Source organism: Lucilia sericata, unplaced genomic scaffold (assembly GCF_015586225.1).
Source record: "Lucilia sericata isolate MDLA Ls3-8-SP2 unplaced genomic scaffold, ASM1558622v1 Contig003734F_arrow, whole genome shotgun sequence".
Classification (NCBI taxonomy): Eukaryota; Metazoa; Arthropoda; class Insecta; order Diptera; family Calliphoridae; genus Lucilia; species Lucilia sericata.
In genome coordinates this window covers 836-27,060 of record NW_023997009.1, presented here as the reverse complement: position 1 = coordinate 27,060, position 26,225 = coordinate 836, and the positions used below count along the sequence as shown (strand labels likewise).

Below are 26,225 nucleotides of genomic sequence, written 5' to 3'. Positions count from 1 at the left end.
ATTAACTACTAGTTATCTAAATTACATTTCGCTTTAATACAAGTTATGATATTAGTTCGTTAAAATTAATAGACATCAGTTTTCTGCAGGGGAACTAATAATAACACCGGTATCCATACAATTATGAATGATTTGTTCATTATTTCACATGTTTCCCATTGATCCAAATCTAAAATAAATTTAAAATGTTATGTGTAATGTTAACTGTTAATGTATTATATTTACAGTATTGATCAGCAGAATTTAGAATTTAGGGACCGTTACATTGATAAAAATCAATTAAAAGAAATATAATTCAACCAATTGTCTGCATATAATCATTAATATACAAACAATTAATGTTTATTGACTCCACAAACGGTGAATGACTGATGACAGACATTCAGTAGTAGATTACTTGTTTTAAATAATTCTTTTTTTCTTTTAAAGCTTATGCATTTTTTGTATCAAATTAAATCATTTAAAGTTTTTATGTAAAATACGAAATTCATTGTTATTATTAGTTAAAGTTTGTCGTGTTTTGTTAATTTTTAGCTGCAGGTTAATTAACATGGTTTGTATTGAATTCAAAAAAAAAAGCAAATCGTTTAAAATCTAAGATCTTGAACCAAAATTTGTATTTTTAAATAACTTTAGCACCATGCCTTTATTTTGTTAATTTTTTTGGAATAATTTAATAAGCATATCTATGTAATTCTCAACATGTTATGGGTGTGTGTGAGTGTATTTGTAAGTGTAGGTTAAGGTAAAAGAAAGAAGTTAGTTTTTGGAACCAACAGATTCCAAAACAAAAATTTAAATAAATGTTAGGTTTTATTTGTTATTGGTGTTGTTGCTATTTAAATCTTATTATCTATATTGTCTCTAAGTGATGCAATCTTCCCATTCCGTACAAAAAAACAGATTTTGTCTTTAATTTGTATTTCTTATAAATAAAACAAACAGAGTTTTTGTTGTTGGTTTTTAGCGGTACGTACGCATTAATTGATTAAAAAAAATTATACAGTTTCAGGGTGATCGGTGAGAAAGTAACCGAAATTATACAGGTTCGTCATACATTAGGCATGGAAAACTCAGTATTTTAGTACTTTTTTCACTATATTTTGATATCGTAAAATACTGCGATACCTCCACTATACTTTCGCTACTTTTTCTAACTTATAAACTTTTGATATATAGTCTACAGACTACAGCCTATATAGTACATAGTCTATTCTATAGATTAGTCTTTTCTTCAGTCTATAGTCTAGTCTAATATATGTATATATTCCGAGTTCATATAGTATATTAAATTCAGTTTTCAGAATTTCAGATTTACATTACGTCCTAAACTTAACCCCCCATCAACATGAAACCAACTGTCGATCAAAATGAAACCGTACTTTCTGAGGCTCTATTGAAAATAGCAAAACGTGAATTACGTGAAGATAAATGTACACGTGAACAAAGTTTAGAACAATTTCGCAATTGGTTAACGAAAAACGAAGATATACTCAATATGCGTATGGATGATCATTTTCTGTTGCGTTTCTTGAGAGCCAAAAAGTTTAGTGTACCCATGGCTGAACAAACACTACTCAAATACCTCAATGTCAAGCGTACATTTCCTGAATATACTACACAATTAGATTTGAATGATGAAAAATTTATGAAGTTCTCAGCAGTGGTTATATATTAGCCACACCCAAACGTGATAAGAATGGAAGACGTGTTGTGATTACCAGTGCCAAAGGTTTTAATGCCAAGAAATATAGCAGCATGGATCAGGCCAAAGCTCATTTCTTAACCTATGAATATCTCATGGAAGATCCTCAGACCCAAGTTTTGGGTTTAACACATGTGGGTGATTTCTCAGGCGTAACCACCGCTCATGTTACCAACTGGAATCCCACAGAATTTGCTCGGCTCTTCAAATGGGGCGAACAGTCATTGCCTTTAAGACATAAAGAGATACATTTGGTAAATGTACCCTCTGCCCTTAAATGGTTGATAGATTTTGCTAAAAATCGTGTTAGTGCAAAAATACGCAATCGTCTTACTATCCATACAAACGATAAAGATTTAACCAAAGCTATTGATTCCGAATGTTTGCCCTTGGAGTTGGGTGGCAAAATGCCTCTTAATGAAATGATAGAATTATGGAAACAAGAATTAAAGGAAAAACGTGATGTTATTCTTAAATTAGATGAAATTAGACTGCTTAGTGATCGTGGTATACAGCGTAAGAGTTCTTATAATGCCGAAAAGAGCAGTGGACAACCTACTTTCGTGTCGCAAATCGAATCAATACAAGGAAGTTTTCGAAAATTGGAATTTGATTAAAAGTGAATTGATCTTATATCATTTTCAAAGGATTATTATATAAATATATTTATCAGTTTTAAGTTAATTAACATTATGTACATCTGTTTAGATTAAAATGCAGATTTTTTTTATTGATTTTAATTTATACAAGATTATTTTCAAAACGTTTTGTTTTGATCGACATTAATTTAAGAAATAAAGCACACCAATATAAATTACATTTTCAAGAATATCTCTTTTAATGTTGGCCTTATAGATCTAGTATCTTTTTATAATTCTTAAAAGATATGGAAGTAATAATATCAGGGGAAAATTTCAAATCGTATATATACAGGAAACATTCTGTTTAAAGGTCTATGTATTGGATAGACCTTTTCTATGTCCGTCTATTCAAATATTGGTTGAAATAAAGGTCTGGAAGAATCCAGATAATCTAATTTTTTTACAGTTTTCTTGCCTAACCTATTGTTCATAAATTCCTATAAGATCTAACCAAAATTCGTAAAATTAGTTTAAGAATTAGAAAAAAATAAATGAAATTCGATATTTTTGTGAAATGGACCATAGTTGAAAACATATTGAAGTTATTTTATAAGCAATATGTATATTAAAAGAAAGCTATTAGCAACAAGGTTAGTACTATTGGATAGTAGGCCAGACACGAATTTTCAGCGCTATCAGTCAAGAACTGCCAGACTTTTTTTACTCCAAAGAAAGCTTAGACCATTTCCTTTACTTTTGTTGGCCTGTGTTATTTTAAAATTTGTAAAGGGGGGGTTCAGTTGTATGGGGCCTATCCGAAAACATGGACCGATATGGCCCATTTGCAATACCACACAAACTGCATCAATAAAACAAGTAAGAAAGTATAGTCGGGCGTGGCCGACCATATGATACCCTACACCAGTTATGAATATTAAATGTGATTTATTTTTCATAATAAAGCATTTATCTTCAATATTCCCTTGTTCCGATACATTTAAGCAATTTATGGATGAAAAACTAATTTTCTGAAAGAGGCTTTATATGGGGGCTAGGGGCAAATATGGACCAAGCCCGATAAAATTTTGTGAATATATTTATATTTACATAATATTTTATTGTGCTGAATTTCATCGCGATATTTGTGTTTATAAGTTAATTTGGGACATTCAAGTAATTTTCTGAAGGGGACTTTGTATGGGAGCTAGGGTCAAATGGGGCCCGATCTTTATGAAATTTGGCACGGTCATCAAGACTTCTATAAAACTTAGTTGTGCCGTATTTTATCGATATATCTGTATATTTTACATAATTATGAGCTCAGAAGCCCTTTTCGGGGGGTTCTGTTCTATGGGGGCTAGGTGAAATAATGGACCGATTTTAACCATTTTCAATAGGCTTCGTCCTTGGGTCAAATAAAACGTGCGTGCCAAATCGACTCAGAAAACGATTACAAACATCAGCACAAATCCAATATACCCTCCCCACTAAAGTGGTGTAGGGTATAAATATTTATGCAAAATTCTAGCTCCTTAGCTCTTCTCATTCGGACTCTATCGTGCTTTCAACAGACAGACGAACTGACATGGCTAGAGCGTCTTAGAAATTTCCATACAAGTTTAAAGTCCTTTAAAAAGGATAAAAGATCACAAAATGAAAAACTGAAAACGCAGTTTCACTTCTAATGACCTCTAGTATCAAGTGCATATGGTCTCGTCCAGGTCCAATAATTGCTGTCGCACGATGTTATCTTTAAAAAAATAACAATAAGAAACTAAGTAGTTAAAGTTACATTGATAAAAATCAATTAAAAGAAATATAATTCAACCAATTGTCTGAATATAATCATTAATATACAAACAATTAATGTTTATTGACTCCACAAACGGTGAATGACTGATGACAGACATTCAGTAGTAGATTACTTGTTTTAAATAATTCTTTTTCTTTCAAAGTTTATGCATTTTTTTGTATCAAATTAAATCATTTAAAGTTTTTTATGTAAAATACGAAATTCATTGTTATTATTAGTTAAAGTTTGTCGTGTTTTGTTAATTTTTAGCTGCAGGTTAATTAACATGGTTTGTATTAAATTCAAAAAAAGCAAATCGTTTAAATTCATCTAAGATCTTGAACCAAAATTTGTATATTTTAAATAACTTTAGCACCATGCTTTTATTTTGTTAATTTTTTTGGAATAATTTAATAAGCATATCTATGTAATTCTCAACATGTTATGGGTGTGTGTGTGTGTGAGTGTATTTGTAAGTGTAGGTTAGGTAAAAGAAAGAAGTTAGTTTTTGGAACCAACAGATTCCAAAACAAAAATTTAAATAAATTTTAGGTTTTATTTCTTATAGCTAATGTTTTTATTTTTGGTGTTGTTGCTATATAAATCTTATTTATCTATATTGTCTCTATGTGATGCAATCTTCCCATTCCGTATAAAAAACAGACTTTTGTCTTTAATTTGTATTTCTTATAAATAAAACAAACAGAGTTTTTGTTGTTGGTTTTTAACGTCTTTATTATTGGCCATAGCGGTACGTACGCATTAATTGATTTAAAAAATTATACAGTTTCAGGGTGATCTGTAAGAAAAGTAACCGAAATTATATAGGTTTGTCAATAATTTTTGATATCGATACTATAGTCTAGTCTATAGTAGTCTATAGTCTATAGTCTAGTCTATAGTCTAGTCTATAGTCTAGTCTATAGTCTAGTCTATAGTCTAGTCTATAGTCTAGTCTAGTCTATAGTCTAGTCTATAGTCTAGTCTATAGTCTAGTCTATAGTCTAGTCTATAGTCTAGTCTATAGTCTAGTCTATAGTCTAGTCTATAGTCTAGTCTATAGTCTAGTCTATAGTCTAGTCTATAGTCTAGTCTATAGTCTAGTCTATAGTCTAGTCTATAGTCTAGTCTATAGTCTAGTCTATAGTCTAGTCTATAGTCTAGTCTATAGTCTAGTCTATAGTCTGGTCTATAGTCTAGTCTATAGTCTAGTCTATAGTCTAGTCTATAGTCTAGTCTATAGTCTAGTCTATAGTCTAGTCTATAGTCTAGTCTATAGTCTAGTCTATAGTCTAGTCTATAGTCTAGTCTATAGTCTAGTCTATAGTCTAGTCTATAGTCTAGTCTATAGTCTAGTCTATAGTCTAGTCTATAGTCTAGTCTATAGTCTAGTCTATAGTCTAGTCTATAGTCTAGTCTATAGTCTAGTCTATAGTCTAGTCTATAGTCTAGTCTATAGTCTAGTCTATAGTCTAGTCTAGTCTATAGTCTAGTCTATAGTCTAGTCTATAGTCTAGTCTATAGTCTAGTCTATAGTCTAGTCTATAGTCTAGTCTATAGTCTAGTCTATAGTCTAGTCTATAGTCTAGTCTATAGTCTAGTCTATAGTCTAGTCTATAGTCTAGTCTATAGTCTAGTCTATAGTCTAGTCTATAGTCTAGTCTATAGTCTAGTCTATAGTCTAGTCTATAGTCTAGTCTATAGTCTAGTCTATAGTCTAGTCTATAGTCTAGTCTATAGTCTAGTCTATAGTCTAGTCTATAGTCTAGTCTATAGTCTAGTCTATAGTCTAGTCTATAGTCTAGTCTATAGTCTAGTCTATAGTCTAGTCTATAGTCTAGTCTATAGTCTAGTCTATAGTCTAGTCTATAGTCTAGTCTATAGTCTAGTCTATAGTCTAGTCTATAGTCTAGTCTATAGTCTAGTCTATAGTCTAGTCTATAGTCTAGTCTATAGTCTAGTCTATAGTCTAGTCTATAGTCTAGTCTATAGTCTAGTCTATAGTCTAGTCTATAGTCTAGTCTATAGTCTAGTCTATAGTCTAGTCTGTAGTCTAGTCTATAGTCTAGTCTATAGTCTAGTCTATAGTCTAGTCTATAGTCTAGTCTATAGTCTAGTCTATAGTCTAGTCTATAGTCTAGTCTATAGTCTAGTCTATAGTCTAGTCTATAGTCTAGTCTATAGTCTAGTCTATAGTCTAGTCTATAGTCTAGTCTATAGTCTAGCCTATAGTCTAGTCTATAGTCTAGTCTATAGTCTAGTCTATAGTCTAGCCTATAGTCTAGTCTATAGTCTAGTCTATAGTCTAGTCTATAGTCTAGTCTATAGTCTAGCCTATAGTCTAGTCTATAGTCTAGTCTATAGTCTAGCCTATAGTCTAGTCTATAGTCTAGTCTATAGTCTAGTCTAGTCTATAGTCTAGTCTATAGTCTAGTCTATAGTCTAGTCTATAGTCTATAGTCTAGTCTATAGTCTAGTCTATAGTCTAGTCTATAGTCTACTCTATAGTCTAGTCTATAGTCTAGTCTATAGTCTAGTCTATAGTCTAGTCTATAGTCTACTCTATAGTCTAGTCTATAGTCTAGTCTATAGTCTAGTCTATAGTCTTGTCTATAGTCTGGTCTATAGTCTAGTATATAGTCTAGTCTATAGTCTAGTCTATGTCTGATGAATAGGTTAAATGAATTCATATTTCAAGTTCTTTATATAACAAACACATTATTAGCAGGGTCCATTTGGATTACAATTTTGGATTAGTTTATGTCAGCTTTATAGGTTTCACTGTATACAGTTATAGTAATAACTATGACATGCCCTACTCTTAGTAGTTAGTACACTAAGATTTTTAACACCTTTTTGTTTTATTCATACTTAAAATATTTGTTGCTATTTCGCTACCGCGGGAACTAGCTAGCCGAGCAAGCAGCTTAAATGACGGACAAAATTCGTTGACCGTTTTGTTAGTATGTAGTTTTAATTGTTTCTCCATTATAGGGCCGTCAGTTAGTAGTAAGAGTCTGTATAAAATTCAATGCAAACAAAAATTTAAGAAAAAACAAAAAAAGAAGTAACTCTACCATAAAATGTATGTTGAACTTGAACTAATTTGAAATTGCTGTGTTTTTCTACAGACAGCAAGCAGCAGCAGCGGCAATCAACAGCAGTACCATCTGCATAGTTGTGAATTTGTACGAATCGGAGCCTTCATTCAGTATTTAAGTATTTGATGAATAGTTCAGTTGTATTTTGTCTGTTAATTTAAAGGTGCGTGTAGCTTGTAATACAGTTTTTTTTTGTTTAACTGAGTGCTTTAAACTTTAGTTTTTTTTTTTTTTTTAATTTTAATAATGAACAAAACAAATGAAATGAAAAAAACCTTAATTTGTGTATTTTATTTGTATTGCATTTCTGTAAATCATATATGAACATCTCCAGTGAATTTTATTTCGGCTTAAATTGAATTTTTGAGAAATATTTTTAGTATTAAACTTATGGGTTTTTCATCATTGTTTTTGCAAATATTTAACTTTATTTTTATTTAAAATATGTGTAAATAATTGCTTAATTTTTTTACGCGGTTTTATTAACAAAAAATTACAAAAAAAGTTTTTATTATTAACTACAAGGGTAAATTATAACAGAAATTTATTATTATTTTATATGAGTTTTTAAAATGTTGGCGCCTTTAAGGTATTAGGGTGGGTCAAAGAAAATGTTTTTAGTAGTGAAAATCATCACATTTACTTATTGTTTGATTGTGTTGAACCGATTCTTAGGAAATTTGTTTAATTACATCAAAATTCATCACTTTGGTAACAGCTACCATATAAAGCCCTTTTTTGGAAATCACTTAATCGGAAATAACTCGTTACACGAACGACATTTCGTCCGGATCGCCCCCAAATTAATCATAGCCTCCATATAAAGTCCACTAATTGGCAAATAAATAATCAATTAATAATAATATCGGGATACACGAATACGTTTTGTATATATGCAAATAATTATGCGGCACTTTGTCACTTTTTTCTGGGTCGGTCCACTCCTTGTTTATTATTTAAGCTTTCAAAATGTATATAATATGAATTTTTTTAAATATTCGAAATAGGTGAAAGATGTTTAAGGTTTGGCATAGCCGAATATATCATTCTAACTTGTTATCTATCCAAATACTTGTTATCTATTAAACACGCATATTAAATAGGTACTAAGATATATATTTTTCTATTCATTTTAGATTAACATTACGTCCTAAATTTAAACCCACCTTATCAAATACTCAAAATGAAACAAACTGTCGATCAAAATGAAGCCGTACTTTCCGAGGCTCTATTGAAAATAGCAAAACGTGAATTACGTGAAGATAAATGTACACGTGAACAAAGTTTAGAACAATTTCGCAATTGGTTAACGAAAAACGAAGATATACTCAATATGCGTATGGATGATCATTTTCTGTTGCGTTTCTTGAGAGCCAAAAAGTTTAGTGTACCCATGGCTGAACAAACACTACTCAAGTACCTCAATGTCAAGCGTACATTTCCTGAATATACGACACAATTGGATTTGAATGATGAAAAGATTTATGATGTTCTAAACAGTGGTTATATATTTGCCACACCCAAACGTGATAAGAATGGAAGACGTGTGGTGATCATCAATGCCAAAGGTTTTAATGCCAAGAAATATAGCAGCATGGATCAGGCCAAAGCTCATTTCTTAACCTATGAATATCTCATGGAAGATCCTCAGACACAAGTTTTGGGTTTAACACATGTGGGTGATTTCTCGGGCGTAACCACCGCCCATGTTACCAACTGGAATCCCACAGAATTTGCTCGGCTCTTCAAATGGGGCGAACAGTCATTGCCTTTAAGACATAAAGAGATACATTTGGTAAATGTACCCTCTACTCTCAAATGGTTGATTGATTTTGTTAAAAATCGTGTCAGTTCTAAAATACGCAATCGTCTTACCGTCTATACCAACGATAAAGATTTAACCAAAGCTGTTGATCCCGAATGTTTGCCCTTAGAGTTGGGTGGCAAAATGCCTCTTAATGAAATGGTAGAATTATGGAAACAAGAATTAAAAGAAAAACGTGATGTTATTGTTAAATTAGATGAAATTAGACTGCTTAGCGATCGTGGTATACAGCGTAAGAGTTCTTATAATGCCGAAAAGAGCAGTGGACAACCTACTTTCGTGTCGCAAATCGAATCAATACAAGGAAGTTTTCGAAAATTGGAATTTGATTAAAAGTGAATTGATCTTATAAAATTTTTAAATGATTGTTATATAAATATTGTTATTAGTTTTAAGTTAATTAACATTATGTACATCTGTTTAGATTAAAATGCACATTTTTTTATTGTTTTTTTTTACATTTATGATTTATACATGATTATTTTCAAAACGTTTTGTTTTGATCGACATTAATTTAAGAAATAAAGCACATGAATAAAAATTACATTTTCAAGAATATTTCTTTTAATGTTGGCCTTATAGATCCAGTATCTTTTTCTTATTCTTAAAAGATATGGAAATAATAAAATCAGGGGAAAATTTCAAATTGTAAATATACTGGAAACATTCTGTTTAACAATTTTTGTAAAGTATATATACATCCAGAATCTTTCTATGTCCATCTATTCAAATGTTCGTTGAAATAAAGGTCTTGAAGAATCCAGATAACCAAATTTTTTTACAGTTTTCTTGGCTAACCTATTGTTCATAAATTCCTATAAGATATAACCATAATTTGAAAAATTAGTTTAAGAATTAAACTTTCTTAAAACTTTCTCATTTTTTTTCAAAATTTTATTAGATTAGAAATAAATTTTGTAAATTTTTTAAATTTTAATTAATAATTTTCAATTATTTTAAATATAAACTTAATTTAATAATTATAACTACCATATATTTTATATTATGAGAAAAAACTTAAATCTATAAATTTTGTACTTTTAGCATAATTTTGTTGATGTTAAAAAAATCATTAGAATTTAGTAAGGAAACCACTAAATTTAGGCCAATTCATTATCTCTGAGAAAAGTTCTTGACCCTCGTTTCGGTCATGGTCATTACGACGAAGTCCATAAATTTCATAATTTCTATTTACCATACGACGTTTTACAGATTCTTGTATCAGAGACTGAGCAGTTTGTAATAGAATTCTTTTGGGTGTATTGTGGTCAAAATTACCTGTAGATTGGAAACAAATATAATTAAATTATTTAGTTTGGATTTAGTTTTATATCAAAACTTACCAATTACACCTATTACTAGTGAACGTTCTTGTGGTACACCTTTCATACTGCTCTCATATTGCCAGCCTCTTACTTCATATGCCTGACCATCACCTCCGATTAAAAAATTATATGGTAGTTCTTCTGGTTGGTTTAATTTCTTATTCTGTGAAATGGTGATTATTAAACTAGATTTTTTATAATCTTGTCTTAAAGCTAAACCTGCCTGCATTTCTTTTAAGACTTTCAAACACTCGCCAGATGTATCACAGTTGCTGTTTCCAGTTTGCATGAGTATTATATGATCAACATTATTATGTTGAAGATGACTAAATTTTGGTATAGTTTTGTGACTCCAGATATCATGACTAACCAAGTCCAAGGATAATGTTATAGATGGTAAACGTGCTGTAATGTAAATGAACTATTTTAGGTAAATAAACCGAACGTCTGTAACACAGGTAAACAAATTTGAGAAAAGTTAAAACCCAGAAACCAAAGTATACTTTTCTAAAGTTTGGAATCTGGCTTCAGAATTTATTCATCCCATCAAGTTTTTGAGAAATCGAAAAACTCTCGTTTTTTGGCCTTTTTTGAGACGTTATAATAGCGCGAAGATATCTTTATTGTGTATTCAGAAATATATCGACTTTTCTTCTTTCTTCTTCGAGATTTTTAAACATAAAGCAAGAAACTACCATCAATTGTTAAAAACTGGAATTTTAACTACATTCGACCTTTTTTTATGACAAATTTATATGTCACAATTTGCCTTAAATTTCCCTTTAAAAATGCTTTTTGAATTGTTTAAAAATATCTTGTATTTGCTGAGATATCGTCTGCTGAATTTTTTCCGTATGTTTATTGGAATTTATAGTTGTTTTTAACATTGGCTTTTCAATATTTATGACACGATATCTGGAAAACATTCTGTGCTGAAGAAATTCTGATTCGAATTCAACTCAGAGAAGTATACTTTGTTTTATACTTTTTTCAAATTTTGTTGAAAAGTTTAAAAATTATGTTCGATAACAACTTATATTAGAATCTATCTTTTATGATTAGAAATAAAATATGAAACCTAGAAAATTTTTCACTTAAAATAGAAAATCTGGTTGATCACAGACTTCTGTACGAAGTTATGGGTCTTCTGGTAGATTTTAGCGCATCATATATGGTGATCAGTCAGCTCTAGGTTCTTGGCGATTAGTATTTTAATTGTTACTATACGTTCAATCTGATGTTCGCTTTTTCTATTATTATCTTTTCAGATCAAGGGTTCTTGAAATCAATGTTTGTTTTCAAACATATTTTTTTATATTACTAATGGAATAGAAATCCCACAGACTTTTTGACATCTCTTTAAATGTGATGGACAGTCATTGCTTTTGTTACACAAGTGAATGAACTCTCCAATTTTATGTTGATTGAGTTTGGTACAAATCTTCTTAGTTTGAAAATATCTAATCGTCTTGTGCTATATACCAACGATAAAGGTCAATAGATGTACGATTTGAGTAAAACTCATTAATATACATACATATATCGACAGATTAACGTAATAATAGTTAAGAAAATAGATATAGATCGATTGACAAAGTTTATTTGTTAAACATAAATTAAATATCTTTACTTCTCCACAAACTCTATAAATATTTTATTATTTGTATACTCTTAAAACTAAAAAATTAATAACGTTTACTCCTCGTTCGTCTCTCAAATAACTTACATTCAATTACAAGTAAATAAATGGCAATGCTTAGTGCAGCTGTTAAGATCAATGCAAATAACAATACTCTCAATTCTGTAAAATGACTTTTAAATGATTTTGTACTGAAGGCACTATAATCACTGCCATTACTACTCGCGTTACTGCTGCCAAATGACCAAGACGATACACCATATTTTAAGGTTGGCTTTTCCGATTCATTGTCACTTTTATTACTGTTATTGTTGTTGTCCGGCCATATTAAATGATCCGCCAATAGAGGTGTACTCTCATCAGCTTCGATCGTTATAACCGTATCATCCAATGATCCATAATATTTACGACGTTGTTGTATACCTTCAGAAGAGGTCAAACAGAAAGATTTAAATAAATTTAAAGCAAATATGAATTTAATTAATGTATGCGCTAATTTCTTTATTAAATTATAATAAATCGCATAAGGTTGATAACTGTGCGTTTGAGTTCTTAAATTCCATACGAAGAGATCAAAGCCATTGTTGGTTAAAATTAATGGCATTTTATTTTTTTAATAAGATTTTAATATAATTTTTGTTTAGTACTTTTTAACTAATATGGAAGTGTAAAGTTTGAGTTGAATATTGCAAAAGAAGAAATCTTTTAGGAACATGTCCGATTGTAGATATTTGATTAAATAAAGAAATATTCTTATCTAAACTTATCTTTTTCTCTTGTTAAATCTATAATACAGAGATAGCGTCGTAAGATATTCGATAAAAAACCTATAATATATAGTCAGGTGTTTGACTTAATTTACACAGTTCGTCATGTATAAATTTTTATTCAATTCTTTCAGTACATATTCTCATCTTGAATTTTAAAGGTATTTGATCGACAACTTATTAGTTTTACGTTTTTTTTTTTTTTGTATCAGTATAAAGGTACTAAGTCCACTTATTTGTCAAGATTAAATAAATCCAATTTTCATTGAAAATTGTAAGATGGAAGCTTTATATACATGTATGTTATAATTCCGTTTATAACACATTGAAATATCAGTCGTAGACCCCCAAAATTACACATACATATATATTCTATCTTATTATACGATCTAGCCATGTCCGTCTACATTCGATTCCAGTCTTCACATTTATATATGGAAATAACGTTTATAACTGTCTTAAAATACCAGTAGATCGATGAAATTTGACATAAATAAGTTTTTTATAAACTAAAATCTTTTATGAATCAAATATCATAAGGATCGGTCCGTTATGGACTCTACGGCCTATATAATCCCTCTTTCAGAAAACCACTTTATTATCAATATATCAATAATAATCAAGGTTAGCATCCTTAGCATAGTATGGAGTCATTTAATTATAGAAAAATTTCAAATATAGAGAAGTTTATGTTTAGAACACGGAATTGCCTATTATGTTTAATATGACCCGATTTTTTTAATATAATTCTACAAATTGATTTTTAGTCTCCTAGAACTAACTTGTACTAAATTTGAGTAAGATTACCGAATCTGGACTCAGAATTTCTCCATAACATCAAGTTTTCAAGATATCGTGTAACCCCGTTTTGATCAGTTTTGAGATGTTATAACACCGCTAAAAAAACCTTTATAAAATTTTAATGTCTAATATTTCGACTTTAAAACATACATAGCTTTAACCTTTAACCTCTGCTATATCTTCTTTTTAAATGGAATTTTTATGACTCTATATCTGGAAATGTGATGATGTTTCGACTTTTTCCAAATTTTGTTGACCTTTGTTATTTTTAACTCTATTTCTGAATAATATTTATATGGAGGCGAGTTTAAAAAATCGAAACTTAAGTGGTAGGATCTTTCTTTTTCAAAACTTTCCACTGTGCAAAGGTTCAAAAACATTTTCTTCAGCATGTGTTCAAAAATAAAAATATTGACAAGGTTTTTGATAAGAATATTTGTCGTGACTTAATATTTAAAAAAACATGACTTAAATGGATTTCCCTATATAATATATTGTAAAATTTAAGAATATAAAAAACGGCACCGGCATTGTCGTCAATCCAAAACAAAAAAAAAAGGTTCTAGCTAATATTTTGTCATTAAAACTAATTACTAAAATGAGTCCTGTAATTAGGTCCATTTATGTATATACATATGAGATATTAATTATATAGAATAATTTTAATGCATTTTATATGACTCACCCTTCATTATGGATAATTGCAATATATTTTCGTTTAATATATAGAATATATTCTTGAAAACACACTCTATACTATAAGTATATACACATTTATTTCACTAATAACACTTGTTCCTTGAACTTGGTTGATCATAAAAAAATTTCGTTTTTTATGGGCGGATAAGTTAACTTTATTTAATTTTGATATGAATAGTCCAATTTGGTACTACCAACACGCAAGTTGCGGTTTAGTTTTGTAGACCAGCCAAAATTGATCATATTTTTTAACAGAATTCTTTTAGAAACAATTTAGGAAATTCAAATACTCGATTTGAATTTCAATACAATACTGCAGCAGAGAATCAAGTGCGAACGAAGTACTAGGGGAATGTGTGAAAGCGACTAAAAGCTGTTGTTGAAAATTAGGTCTATTTTATAATCTTGAATTATGTTTTGTTTTGTTTTACTTTTTTTTGTTTTTGGGTTCTTGTAATAATACACAAATTGAATATATTTAAAGATAATTTTTACAACAAAAATCCACTACAATGCAATCTTTTCGGGTTTTCTTTAATTATTTTCGACATTTGCCTGCATTTTGCTTTGCTACATGGGTATGGAGGAGGGAGTAGTTAATTTATTGTTTTTGGATTTTCGTTAATTATTTATTTTATGCTTTTTTGTTGTCGTAATTTCTGGTACAGATTATTATAGAACAAACAGACAAAGAAGTACGCTTTATGTAAATAAATAAATAATTATTTCCTAGACGACAAATGAACAAACGATCTTTTTTTTTAAATCTTTCTTCATCTCATTTCGGTTTTTACTTGTTTTGTCATGTTAAAATTGATTCTTGATTAAATACACGTAGAGTATATGAAAAAAAAAGGACAAGCCTTCTAAAGAACCGATAATATTTTATGTTTCGCTACAATTTTACAGATAAGAAGTTTTCAAAACAGAGACGAGTGTATTCGAAATAGAGAGGATTAAAAGTACATGCTGAAATGCAGTAAACGAAAGTTTAAAAAAGTACAGTAACAGTTACAAATTCTCTTTAATGAGAGCGGTTATGGAACTAAATAAATAAACATTTCATAGTTACAGCTGTGGTCGGGGAAGTTTTTACAGTATTTATTAGTTTGTAGATCAAAAATTTTGAAAAACATCTAAAAAATGTCAAAAATTTAATAGACAAATGGGCACTATATCCTAGGGTTCTATAAATCGACTTTCGAATAATCGAACAATCGACTTTTTGTCGAAAAAAGTCGAAAAGTCGAAGTCGACTATTTTGTTCCAAAAAAGTCGATAACCCGACTATGGTTTGTGAAAAAAGTCGAAAAGTCGACTTTGTTAATAAAAGTCGAAAAAAGTCTGAAAGTCGAAAAAAGTCGATAAGTCGAATAAAGTCGAAAAAAGTCGTAAAAAGTCGAAAAAATTCGAAAAAAGTCGGAAAAAGTCGAAAAGTCGGATAAGTCGAAAACTCGAAAATTGTAGAAACAAGTCAAAAATAGTCGAAAATCTTAAAAAAAAAGTGGGAAAAAGAAGTCAAAAACTCTAAAATAGTCGGAAAAACTCGAAAAAATTCAAGAATAGTCGAAAAAAGTCGAAAATAGTCAAAAGTCAAAAAAATCGAAAAGTCGGAAAAATTCGAAAAGTCGAAAAGCCGACTATTTATAAAATACTTATAGTCGAAAAGTCTAAAAGTCGACTTTTAATTAAATGAAAAAAGTCGAAAAATCGACTTTTCATAAAATGCAAAAAGTCGGGAAGTCGAAAAGTCGACTTTTAACTAAATGAAAAAAGTCGAAAAGTCGACTTTTCGTTTCAACTATAGAACCCTACTATATCCATTTGTCCTAACCCCGTGTCTATATTAGACAAATATTTATTATGCTAAACGTCAAATTGTTATCATGATAAAAAATTAGCAGGTACAGACGGCATTTATTAGCGTTATAACGTCGTTATGACAGTGTTGTCTAAACAATTGTTTAGACAACGTTGTCTTGATAACAAACGTCATTTTATTGTAAAATTTGTTTAGAATTTTGTTTTTGTGCAATTAAAATTGATTTTTAACATAAGTTTTAGTGAAATTAGTGTTTATTTACAAAATTTTCATTAAATTTTAATTGTTTTTATAAAATTTAGCATTATTTCAATAGAATTATCTGTGAGTTGTCGTGATAAAATCAGCATTTTGTTACCCCTATGCATTAACATAAACAAAAAACTGACAATTTTTCTGCCGACGTTTTGTCAAGTATCGTGATAAATATTTGGCTAATATAGACACGGCGTAATCCCATGTAAGTACATACATTCATGTTTGTAGATATTTATACATATTTATGTATGTATATTAGAATGGCCCCAAAATGGAAGTTGTTGGTGTCCCTGACAAAAATTAACATGTGGTTCGTTCTAAGTATTAAAAAACAATTCGAAATAATCTAAGAAATTTTCATACATTTTTTTTTAAATATGTTATTTGTCTTTATTTTATTACAATTTCTCCTTATTTTATACGATTTTATCTACTTTTTTACTTAATTATCTACATGTTTACATTTCCGTGTAAAAGTATGTGTAAAATTCTGTTTGTTTTGCTGCAAGACTTTTTCAAAAAGATTTTCTGGCAACACTATTACAAGTCAAACAGTTTGTTTAGTAATGCCAATAACATTTGTAAAAACACGCTTAAAAAGTTTAAAAAGAAAATATGTAACAAAATGCAATTAATAAAGAAATTTATTTAAAATAAGTGCAAAAACTTACATATGATCGTAAATTATTTTAATTTTGTCTAAAATTTTAATATAAAAAATTTTTAATACATTTAAATCGTCAATGTGATGAAAATCTATTTCCTTAAAAACAACAAGTTAACAACACTAATTTACAGCCTGTTTTTAACAAACGAATGAAACTTGTCAATGAAATTTTACCAAAACATTATAAGACGAATACATGTTATTTTCAGTTTTTATAAGTCAAATGAATATATTTGCAATTTAAATGTTAAGAATTTAAATTTTCAAACATAAATTTCAGTTTGAAAATATTATAAAAAAACCTTAGTGAAAAATATTGGAAAACATTTAGCAAAGAAAATAAAGTTAACATTTTAATACAAGATGGACACAGCAACAACAACAGCGGAAAAGAGGAGGTAAATATAGAAACGTTAAAGTGTAATTTGAAGAAAATTAACGGTAATAACAATCTTCACTAGCTTTAAAGTAACCAATAGTAACCAATTCCAAGTGCTGATAAGTTTGATGGAATCAAATGAAAAATTGGCAAAATGCTTGCCGGCCAGTGGTGCTAGAGAAAGACTTTTACTGGAAGAGGCCTGGAATAATGTGGCACGTGAAGTTAATTCTTTTGGACCACCTGAGAGAACAGGATTCGAATGGAAAAAGGTTGGTACTTGGCTTAATATATAGCTGTATATGATATTAAAATATTACTTTAAAGATCTGGGCTGATTTTAAATCGCGCACCAAAAGAAAAGTCTACGAAAACAAAAAACATTCAAATGGCGAGAAAGGCTTCTCTCGCATACCTTTAACAGACCTAGAGCAAACTGTAGATAGAATATTGCAATTTTCAGCAATGCCTTTACCGGATGAATTGCCAGTTGAGGAATTTGATGTGGTCTTTGATGATTTAATTAATTCCTATGAAGTTAAAATGGAAACAGAGGCTACCGCTTCAACTTCCCAACAACCGCAAACAAAAACAAGTGCAAAGAAATCAAAAACAACGAAAAAATCGAAAGCAACTCCTCAACCTCCAGTATTGGGTAAAAGAAAATTCGATAAAATGGAATTACAATTTAGATTATTACAGCAACAGGTACAAACCCAAGATAAAATATTTAAGGTAATGCGAATGCAAGCGGCAGCCACAAAAGCTATGGCGGAGGCCACAAATAGACAGGCTCAGGCTTTAGCTACCATTGCAGATTCGACACAAGCAATTGCTAAATCTATGGAAGAGGCTTTGAAATATTTGAAAAAGGATTGAATTGTTCAACAATTTTAAACTGTAAAATTATCTTCATATTTTACAAAATTGACGGGAGAAACTTAATAATTTTTTAACTAAAAGTAATGAAAAAGTTAATTTCCTGTAAATAACTTTAGGGACTATTATTTTTTTATAATACCAAATTGGTATTTTCTATTTTATTCGTGGTATATAATAAATAATTATATATTTATAATAATTATATATGATGTTTAATATATAAATTGTTTTATGTACTTAGAAATTTTAAATATGGCGTTTGTTTATATAAAAAAACTTAGCTATAATCGTAAAACATGAAGAATATCAAATACATATGCTAGATGGACACAATTTCTATTTGGTTCGAAAAGCAGAATAGAATATCGATGAATATTTTTGCCTATATACATTAAGGTGGGCAATTTAAGAAAATTTGCAAAAATTTTGATAATTTGAGTTTAAATACGTATTAAGTTCGAACAACTTTGGACATTCTTTATATCATCAAGATTGAAAAGTATATTTCTGAGTCTTAAATCAATCACTGAGACCTGTCGCCATGGTTAAATTATCCCAAAAAGCACTTACCTTTAAGTTTCCATAACTATTTCATTATTATTTAATTATTTTCTTAATTTCTTTTTATTTTGGTTTATGTTTTTGTCTACAGAACATTTTTTTGTGAATTTTTGTTTGGTTTTTTTAATATAATTCTATAACAATTTAAGATTTATAATTTTAAAATATCTTAAAATTCACTAAATAATTTCGAATTTAATATATATGTTTACAAAATTAATTTAATATCAAAACAAACAGCCATTATTTTTAAAGTTTTAATAATACAAACAAATAATTTACAAATATTACTTTTAAGAAAATAAAACTTTAAAAATATTGCTGTTACTTAAGAAACGCAAAAAAAAGAAACAAAATAGTTTAACTACAATTTGTTCAAATTTAAAAACTATTATATAAATTAAACTTTAAAGCCAAAACTTAAAATTTTCTAAATAGCATTTAATAGTTATCATTTTTGTTGTAGACTTTAAACATTTTTGAAACACTGGAAGGACGACATATTTGTTGGTGTGTTAAAAAAAAAAACAGCAAAAAACAACCACAAGCTAAACATATTAAATTTAACAGTGTCTTCCTAATTTATAATTATTTAAAAAAAATGCATGTCATTTAATGTAATTTAAAAAAGTTTTGTTTAAGAAACTTATTAATGGATTGCATATTGTTTTAAACAAAATACACTCACTGGCTTGATTGATATCCTTTAATTAAATAAATTATAAAAAATAAACAAGTAGTATAAAATAAAACTGAGATATTTTGGTTTCCTTTTTAACGTTTTTTCCCACTCTCACTACTTTCATTTCTTTAATATTAAAATACATTGTTTTCGTTATTTGTTTTTTCTTTTAAACCTTAAAGAAAGCTGCTTTAAACAAATGTGCAGGGGGAGTTGTTCATTTCGAACTTTACTTGTTTATAGGTTTGTTTGATTTTATTGTTTAATATTGAATTATTTAAACTACTTGTACGAACGCCAGATTTGCCAAGCACAAAACGCAGCCGAGAGTAGGGTAACACTGCGATGTAAATATTTGGTTTTTGTATTGGGTTGATAGCCCAAGATCACAGGCGAAGAAACATCAGCTAAAGGCAGTTTATTGAGTACTTCTTCATTATTTTCCACCTGTTTGTCAAGAAAGAAATTTGGAGAAAATTAGTTACTATGTAAAGGATGTTTTAAAGGTATTATTAAATAAAAATATCACGCTAATAAAATTTCGAAAAACAATAAATAAAAATTAAACATTTTCAAACTCTGCTAATTTACTAATACCTGGTATTGACAACAGGGATCATAATTCCATGAGACTGTATACAGACCGGTACAAAATAACGAAACAGCACACATGGGACCAGCAATCACAGGACGATTATGCCACAAAAGACTTGACAACAACGAAGCCATACCCGAGACAACAGCAGTTTTATGCAAACAATTGCCCACTGTTATCCAACGGCCAGTCTCGTCGCCCAGACGTGGCGGCTCTATGATAATATAATCCACCTTGGCCTCCAGAGCCTTATCGAGTTCGGCTTCGAAACGTTGATGGGCATTGGTACTGTCGTAGACCTCACGGATAATGTGAAATGTGGGAACTTTTTTAGAACTGTAATAGAGAACAAAACAACCATTAGCAAAATGTCAACAAATATATAAAAAGAAAAGATATAAGATAAATAAATCCGGTTTAGAGTTCAAGGTCAGCTTTTCATTTAAGATGCTTATTACTGTTTGTTTTTAAAAAGGTGATGATGCATACATAGCCTGAAGAGGTACAACTAACATAAATAAACAATAATAAACGACAAACAACCCAATTGCCTCCCACAAAGCGTAGGTAGAACTGCGAACATGAAGGTAATGACAGAATATATGTTAAGAAGGCATAAATACAAAAAATAATACAAAAAAATAAAACTGAAAAGTCTCGTTTAACACAAAAGAATAAGCATATTAATATTTAATTATCATAAAAAATATATCCATAATATCCGTTAATATATTCCTAATATTTGCCAACAAAAGAAACTCCAAATTAGAACATTGCATAACAATTAATAAAACAATCTCAGAAGAAATGCATCCATCATTCTTTCCCCCAGTCGAAGAGATGATATATGATGACAGTTTTCGTATCACCGCAGTAAGTTTTCTACTGCATTCCTCTGAGAAATACTAACCTTTCTTCTACGTTGCTAGCCATTTTAATGTCTTTTTCTTAAAATTTAAACATTTATTTACACACTTTAATTTTGAAAAATTTTTTGTTGGTTTCTTTGCGATTTATATACAAAAATCCAAATTTCGGCGAGCCTGGTGGTCGTCGCAAAAAAAATATAACTCACCGCGGAATTTATAGAAGAAGCAAAATAACAAAAAAAATCACTTCAACACAACGTTGCCACGCTGGAGATATAGTTATTTTAACGATTTTCGAAGCCAATGGCAATTTCATAAAAATGTATATTACGTTTCCGAAAATTATATATACTTTTAGCTTTTGTGATTCTTAAATCCACTTTTTGTAAACCTTTCATAATATATAAATTATTTTTTTGTAAATGTTATAAAATGTGTAGACGATTTTTGTTTTGCATTGTCTGGCAACTTTATTCACAAATTTCTTTTGTTCTAGCATTATTGTGAATTATTGTAATTCAGTGTTGTATACAAAACGCTCAACAGGGTAACATGGTCTTATTTACCATTAACAAAATTATAGATGGATGAATAGAAAGAAAATCTTTAAAATTTTTTAGAATTTTGTTTAAAACTTTGATTACATGGAAGGTTACGGCTTAATCGACCCGGATAATCGATTAATAAAGTGTGTAAGGTAAAAAATAAGTTTTATTTTCTGAGAAAAAAATAGGTTTCAAAATTAACTTTTGTTCTCTTCAAGAAAACTAATTCTCAATGAGTTTACTGTGTCACCCTGTCAGCATGATTCAATTCTACTTTATTCCCCTGACATTAAAAAAAATACACAAATGAACTTTCTCCACAATTGAACTTTGAATTTCTCCCTGTCATTTTACAAACTTCTTCGAGAGCAGACGCGTCCGTGGAATACGGTCGTTAGGTGTTGAATCAATTGGAATTTTTTTCTTGACTAGTGACCATTATTAAATTAAAAAGAAATGGAGGTAATAAATAAACTTATTTAATGTAAAATCTTTAAATTAAACCCTACATTTTACTTTGCAGTTAGAAATTTTAAATGCCAAAAACTCTAAGCCCTATGGAAAAGTTACAGCACCAGCAGGCACAAATATTGGTGATTTAAGGGAGTTGATACACCAAAAGTTGAAATCAACACCAAATGCCAACAGACAATCGTTACGTTTGGAACCCCGTGGTAAATCTCTAAAAGACACCGACACTTTGCAATCATTAAATTTACGCGCTGGTGCTAGTGTTTACATCAAGGATTTGGGACCACAAATTGGCTGGAAGACTGTTTTCTTGGCTGAATATGCTGGACCACTTATTGTATATTTGCTCTTCTATACTAGACCAGAATTAGTCTACGGCAAATCGGCTACCCTGCCCATTTCTTTAACAACACAGTAAGTGGTTTTTTGATAGTGGTCAATAGATAGTAATCAATAGATAAAATGGTTGGAAAGAAAACATGTATAAAAGCATAAAACATAATAATAAGTTGTTAACTTTCTTTTTCTGTCAAACCATTTAGTTATTAACAATAAATTTCTATAGCTGTTGATTGCAAAAGAAAAGCAGCAAACACCGCATAATGATGTTTAACCCAATTTGACCTTTATGCGATTTCGATTAACGCATCGAATGAAATGTCGTAACAAAAAAAACTTCATCATCAACTAAGCGCGCATAAATGTATAATTTGAATATTTTTTTTTTTATTTTTCATTTTTGCATTAATTATCTTCACCTGTTTCTTTTTATAGTCATTTGTGGTAATTCATTAATGTGTATTTTGTTTTATTTTTTATAGCATTGCTGCTGCTTGTTATACAGTCCACTATGTGAAGCGTTTGTTGGAAACAATATTTGTTCATCGTTTCTCTCATGCTACTATGCCCTTGCGTAATCTCTTCAAGAATTGCTCTTACTATTGGGGATTCACTGCTTATGTATCGTATCATGTCAATCATCCATTGTTCACCGAACCCTGTATGTGTCAAGTTTGGGCTGCATTAGCTGGTTTTGTGGTAAGTAGAGAATTAATGCATAGACTTAGTTAGACATTATTATATTAACAAATTGAGTTAAAGAATTTACATATTCAAATATAAACAATGCGGCCTAAGTAAACAATTTTAGAGAATTTCTATAAAGTATGTCTAGCATTTACACATACAGTGAAACACTCCATTAGCGTAGTAATATCAAGCGTTTTCCGAACATTTAAATTGTGTTTAACCAATAAAGACGGAAATAACCGAATGCATTCCTTCCTGTACATTTTTATTAAGAAATATCCTCGAATACTCCAAAAAGACATTTTTATATACGCTGAAAGGTTCAATAAACAATAGTAGATGTATGGTTTTTTTTACATTTGTTTTGATTAATACTAAAAGTATGTCGATTTTTTGTTCACCCATTGAACTTAATGGACTTTGAAAATACACTTTGCAAAAGAACAACAAAATACCTTAAGAAATTATTTATGCATAAATATAAAGAGAAAATATTTCATAAACATTAATTTTATTTTTAGTTCTGCGAATTGGGTAATTTCTCTGTACACATTGCTTTGCGTAACTTGAGACCTCCTGGCACTAAAATACGCAGAATTCCTGTTCCTGATGGCAATCCTCTAACCAACCTCTTCCAGTAAGTTATTTAATACATTCATTTAATTAGCATAATGTAAATTGTTATAACTTTTTCTTTTTTAGCTTGGTTTCTTGCCCTAATTATACTTATGAAATTGGTGCCTGGGTTTCATTCTCCATTATGACCTCCTGCCTATCAGCATTCTTGTTTGCTGTGGCTGGCGCCTATCAAATGACTGTTTGGGCTTTGGGTAAACATCGTAACTATCGCAAGGAATTTAAAGACTATCCCAAACAAAGACGTGCCATTTTCCCATTTGTGCTCTAAATATTTTTAAAATTTGTTTTCATACATTTTTTTCTCACATTTCGTAGCATTTTTCCCTAAAAAAAACATTTCCACTTTTAATTTAGCAAATTTAAATGTAAGACAAATTTTCCACTTTCATTCGTATATGTTTAAATGATCTTACTTTTGACAAACATTTGGTGTGTAGTTTAATAATTATCTAATGAGTTACATTTAGCTTTGTAACATTTTAATTATTAATAATGTAATTTTTAAATTGTATGTCTGTAATTTATATGGCATATGTAAGTGTGAAATTTGAAAATCAATAATAAAACTGGTTTTGAGAATATATATAATGATGATGTGTTGTTGATTTTGTTAATAAATTTTAATTTAAGGTTGGTGTTTATAAGGCTTTTAAAGATTTATAATATCGTCACCTGAAACTCAATCGGCTCTATGTAACATTTTTTAAATCGATTTTGAATTTTTGGTTAGAGCCGTTTGCGTTTCAGGTGACTGTACTTCAGGTGATATGTACTTTGTATTACTGGATACGAAGTATAGAATTAAAATAAAAATATACTAGGGCTTGGAAAACGTCGTGAAACGATTTAATCTTTTTTTAATTTATTTTCCTTTTGCACTCTGGTAACTAAAATTTGATTTTGCGACTCGTTTGAAATCTAATTAACTTTCGAAAGGGTTTCTTATGAGCAGAAATGACTGAAATTTACCGTTCATTGACATACCGGATGACAATGAAATGTTATGTTCCACAATCGAAGTTATATTCGAAAATTTTACGTTTTTTAAATAATCTCTAGATAATGAGAACTCTTACATTTTTATAATATAAATATTTAAAATCTATCTATTTAAAATCTATCTATCTATTTAAAATCTATCTATCTGTCTGGCTATCTGTCTGGCTATCTATCTATCTATCTATCTATCTATCTATCTATCTATCTATCTAGCTATCTATCTATCTATCTATCTATCTATCTATCTATCCTATCCTATTATCTATCTATCTATCCTATCTAATCTATCTATCTATCTATCTATCTATCTTATCTATCTATCTATCTATCTATCGTATCTAGCTAGTTATCCTATCTATCTATCTATCTATCTATTACTATCTATCTATCTATCTATCTATCTATCTCAGCGAGCGAGCGAGCGAGCGAGCGAGCGAGCGAGCGAGCGAGGAGCGAGCGAGCGAGCGAGCGAGCGAGAGAGCGAGCGAGCGAGGAGCGAGCGAGGAGCGAGCGAGCGAGCGAGCGAGCGAGCGAGAGAGCGAGCGAGCGAGCGAGCGAGCGAGCAGCGAGACGAGCGAGCGAGCGAGCGAGAGCGAGCGAGCGAGACGAGCGAGCGAGAGAGCGAGCGAGCAGCGAGCGAGCGAGCGAAGCGAGCGAGCGAGCGAGCGAGCGAGCGAGCGAGCGAGCGAGCGAGCGAGAGCGAGCGAGCGAGCGAGCGAGGAGCGAGCGAGCAGCGAGCGAGCGAGCGAGGAGCGAGAGAGCGAGCAGAGCGAGCGAGCGCGAGCGAGCGAGCGAGCGAGAGAGCGAGCGAGCGAGCGAGCGAGCGAGCGAGCGAGCGAGCGAGCGAGCGAGCGAGCGAGCGAGCGAGCGAGCGAGCAGCGAGCGAGCGAGCGAGCGAGCGAGCGAGCGAGCGAGCGAGCGAGCGAGCGAGCGAGAGCGAGCGAGCGAGCGAGCGAGCGACGAGCGAGCGAGGAGCGAGCGAGCGAGCGAGCGAGCGAGCGAGCGAGCGAGAGAGCGAGCGAGCGACGAGCGAGCGAGCGAGCGAGAGAGCGAGCGAGCGAGCGAGCGAGCGAGCGAGGAGAGCGAGCGAGCGAGCGAGCGAGCGAGCGAGCGAGCTAGCGAGCGAGCGAGCGAGCGAGCGAGGAGCGAGCGAGCGAGCGAGGAGCGAGCGACGAGGAGCGAGAGAGCGAGGACGAGCAGCGAGCGAGCGAGCGAGCGAGCGAGCGAGCGAGAGAGCGAGCGAGCGAGCGAGCGAAGAGAGCGAGCGAGCGAGCGAGCGAGCGAGCGAGCGAGCGAGCGAGCGAGCGAGCGAGCGAGCGAGCGACAAGCGAGCGAGCGAGCGACGAGCTAGCGAGCGAGCGAGAGCGAGCGAGAGAGCTAGCGAGCAGCTATCGATCAGCTATCGAGCGATCTATCGATCTATCTATCTATCTATCTATCTATCTATCTATCTATCTATCTATCTATCTATCTACCTATCTATCTATCTATCTATCTATCTATCTATCTATCTATCTATCTATCTATTTATCTGTCCATTAATATATTAAATTTATTATTTTAAAATAAACAATAATTGATTAATACCGTCA

The 26,225-nt window shown here is 31.0% G+C and overlaps 5 protein-coding genes and 1 pseudogene across 8 annotated transcripts; 4 read left to right on the top strand and 2 right to left on the bottom strand.

Moving 5' to 3' along the window:
- Positions 1-1,348: 1,348 nt before the first annotated feature.
- On the top strand, positions 1,349-2,322 carry LOC119614951 (annotated as a pseudogene).
- A 4,975-nt stretch (positions 2,323-7,297) lies between these two features.
- On the top strand, positions 7,298-9,603 carry LOC119614955 (alpha-tocopherol transfer protein-like). The gene is made up of 2 exons (XM_037971046.1): positions 7,298-7,342; positions 8,316-9,603. Exon 2 carries the CDS (start codon positions 8,363-8,365, stop codon positions 9,335-9,337), a length of 975 nt encoding a protein of 324 aa, XP_037826974.1. The 5' UTR covers positions 7,298-7,342; positions 8,316-8,362; the 3' UTR covers positions 9,338-9,603.
- Positions 9,604-9,908: 305 nt separating this feature from the next.
- LOC119614954 (peptidoglycan-recognition protein 3) lies at positions 9,909-15,006 on the bottom strand. Of its 2 annotated transcripts, XM_037971045.1 has the most exons (5): positions 14,222-15,006; positions 12,056-12,391; positions 10,553-10,734; positions 10,348-10,492; positions 9,918-10,282 (listed from the first exon to the last, which is right to left on the bottom strand). In XM_037971045.1, exons 1-5 carry the CDS (start codon positions 14,226-14,228, stop codon positions 10,077-10,079), a joined length of 876 nt encoding a protein of 291 aa, XP_037826973.1. In that variant the 5' UTR covers positions 14,229-15,006; the 3' UTR covers positions 9,918-10,076. The 2 variants fall into 2 exon arrangements, with proteins under 2 accessions (XP_037826971.1, XP_037826973.1); XM_037971043.1 differs by lacking the exon at positions 14,222-15,006 and having other exon boundaries at positions 9,909-10,282; positions 12,056-12,689.
- A 2,313-nt stretch (positions 15,007-17,319) lies between these two features.
- Positions 17,320-18,923, top strand: LOC119614952. Its single transcript, XM_037971039.1, has 3 exons — positions 17,320-17,380; positions 17,444-17,633; positions 17,689-18,923. The coding sequence occupies exons 1-3, from the start codon at positions 17,346-17,348 to the stop codon at positions 18,238-18,240; spliced, it is 777 nt and encodes a 258-aa protein (XP_037826967.1). The 5' UTR covers positions 17,320-17,345; the 3' UTR covers positions 18,241-18,923.
- A 398-nt stretch (positions 18,924-19,321) lies between these two features.
- Positions 19,322-21,233, bottom strand: LOC119614953 (transmembrane protein 11 homolog, mitochondrial). Of its 3 annotated transcripts, none has more exons than XM_037971040.1 (3): positions 20,992-21,233; positions 20,078-20,417; positions 19,322-19,933 (listed from the first exon to the last, which is right to left on the bottom strand). In XM_037971040.1, exons 1-3 carry the CDS (start codon positions 21,012-21,014, stop codon positions 19,769-19,771), a joined length of 528 nt encoding a protein of 175 aa, XP_037826968.1. In that variant the 5' UTR covers positions 21,015-21,233; the 3' UTR covers positions 19,322-19,768. The 3 variants fall into 3 exon arrangements, with proteins under 3 accessions (XP_037826968.1, XP_037826969.1, XP_037826970.1); XM_037971041.1 differs by having other exon boundaries at positions 20,081-20,417; XM_037971042.1 differs by having other exon boundaries at positions 20,084-20,417.
- Positions 21,234-21,742: 509 nt separating this feature from the next.
- Positions 21,743-24,228, top strand: LOC119614956 (very-long-chain enoyl-CoA reductase). The gene is made up of 5 exons (XM_037971047.1): positions 21,743-21,957; positions 22,019-22,380; positions 22,788-23,004; positions 23,517-23,632; positions 23,698-24,228. The coding sequence occupies exons 1-5, from the start codon at positions 21,952-21,954 to the stop codon at positions 23,900-23,902; spliced, it is 906 nt and encodes a 301-aa protein (XP_037826975.1). The 5' UTR covers positions 21,743-21,951; the 3' UTR covers positions 23,903-24,228.
- Positions 24,229-26,225: the final 1,997 nt, after the last annotated feature.

Coding starts and splice junctions, on each gene's coding strand:
- LOC119614954 (XM_037971043.1), bottom strand. CDS start 12,572: ATGCCATTAATTTTAACCAACAATGGCTTTGATCTCTTCGTATGGAAT. Junction 10,735..12,055: donor TTATTTACTTGTAATTGAAT/GTAAGTTATTTG, acceptor TTTACATTACAG/CACGTTTACCATCTATAACA. Junction 10,493..10,552: donor AAGTCTTAAAAGAAATGCAG/GCAGGTTTAGCT, acceptor ACCATTTCACAG/AATAAGAAATTAAACCAACC.
- LOC119614952 (XM_037971039.1), top strand. CDS start 17,346: ATGGACACAGCAACAACAACAGCGGAAAAGAGGAG. Junction 17,381..17,443: donor ACAACAGCGGAAAAGAGGAG/GTAAATATAGAA, acceptor AATCTTCACTAG/CTTTAAAGTAACCAATAGTA. Junction 17,634..17,688: donor CAGGATTCGAATGGAAAAAG/GTTGGTACTTGG, acceptor ATTACTTTAAAG/ATCTGGGCTGATTTTAAATC.
- LOC119614956 (XM_037971047.1), top strand. Junction 22,381..22,787: donor CCCATTTCTTTAACAACACA/GTAAGTGGTTTT, acceptor TATTTTTTATAG/CATTGCTGCTGCTTGTTATA. Junction 23,633..23,697: donor CCTCTAACCAACCTCTTCCA/GTAAGTTATTTA, acceptor TTTCTTTTTTAG/CTTGGTTTCTTGCCCTAATT.
- LOC119614955 (XM_037971046.1), top strand. CDS start 8,363: ATGAAACAAACTGTCGATCAAAATGAAGCCGTACTTTCCGAGGCTCTA.
- LOC119614953 (XM_037971040.1), bottom strand. CDS start 21,014: ATGGCTAGCAACGTAGAAGAAAG. Junction 20,418..20,991: donor GCTAGCAACGTAGAAGAAAG/GTTAGTATTTCT, acceptor TCTCTATTACAG/TTCTAAAAAAGTTCCCACAT. Junction 19,934..20,077: donor GTTGTCAATACCAGGTATTA/GTAAATTAGCAG, acceptor CTTGACAAACAG/GTGGAAAATAATGAAGAAGT.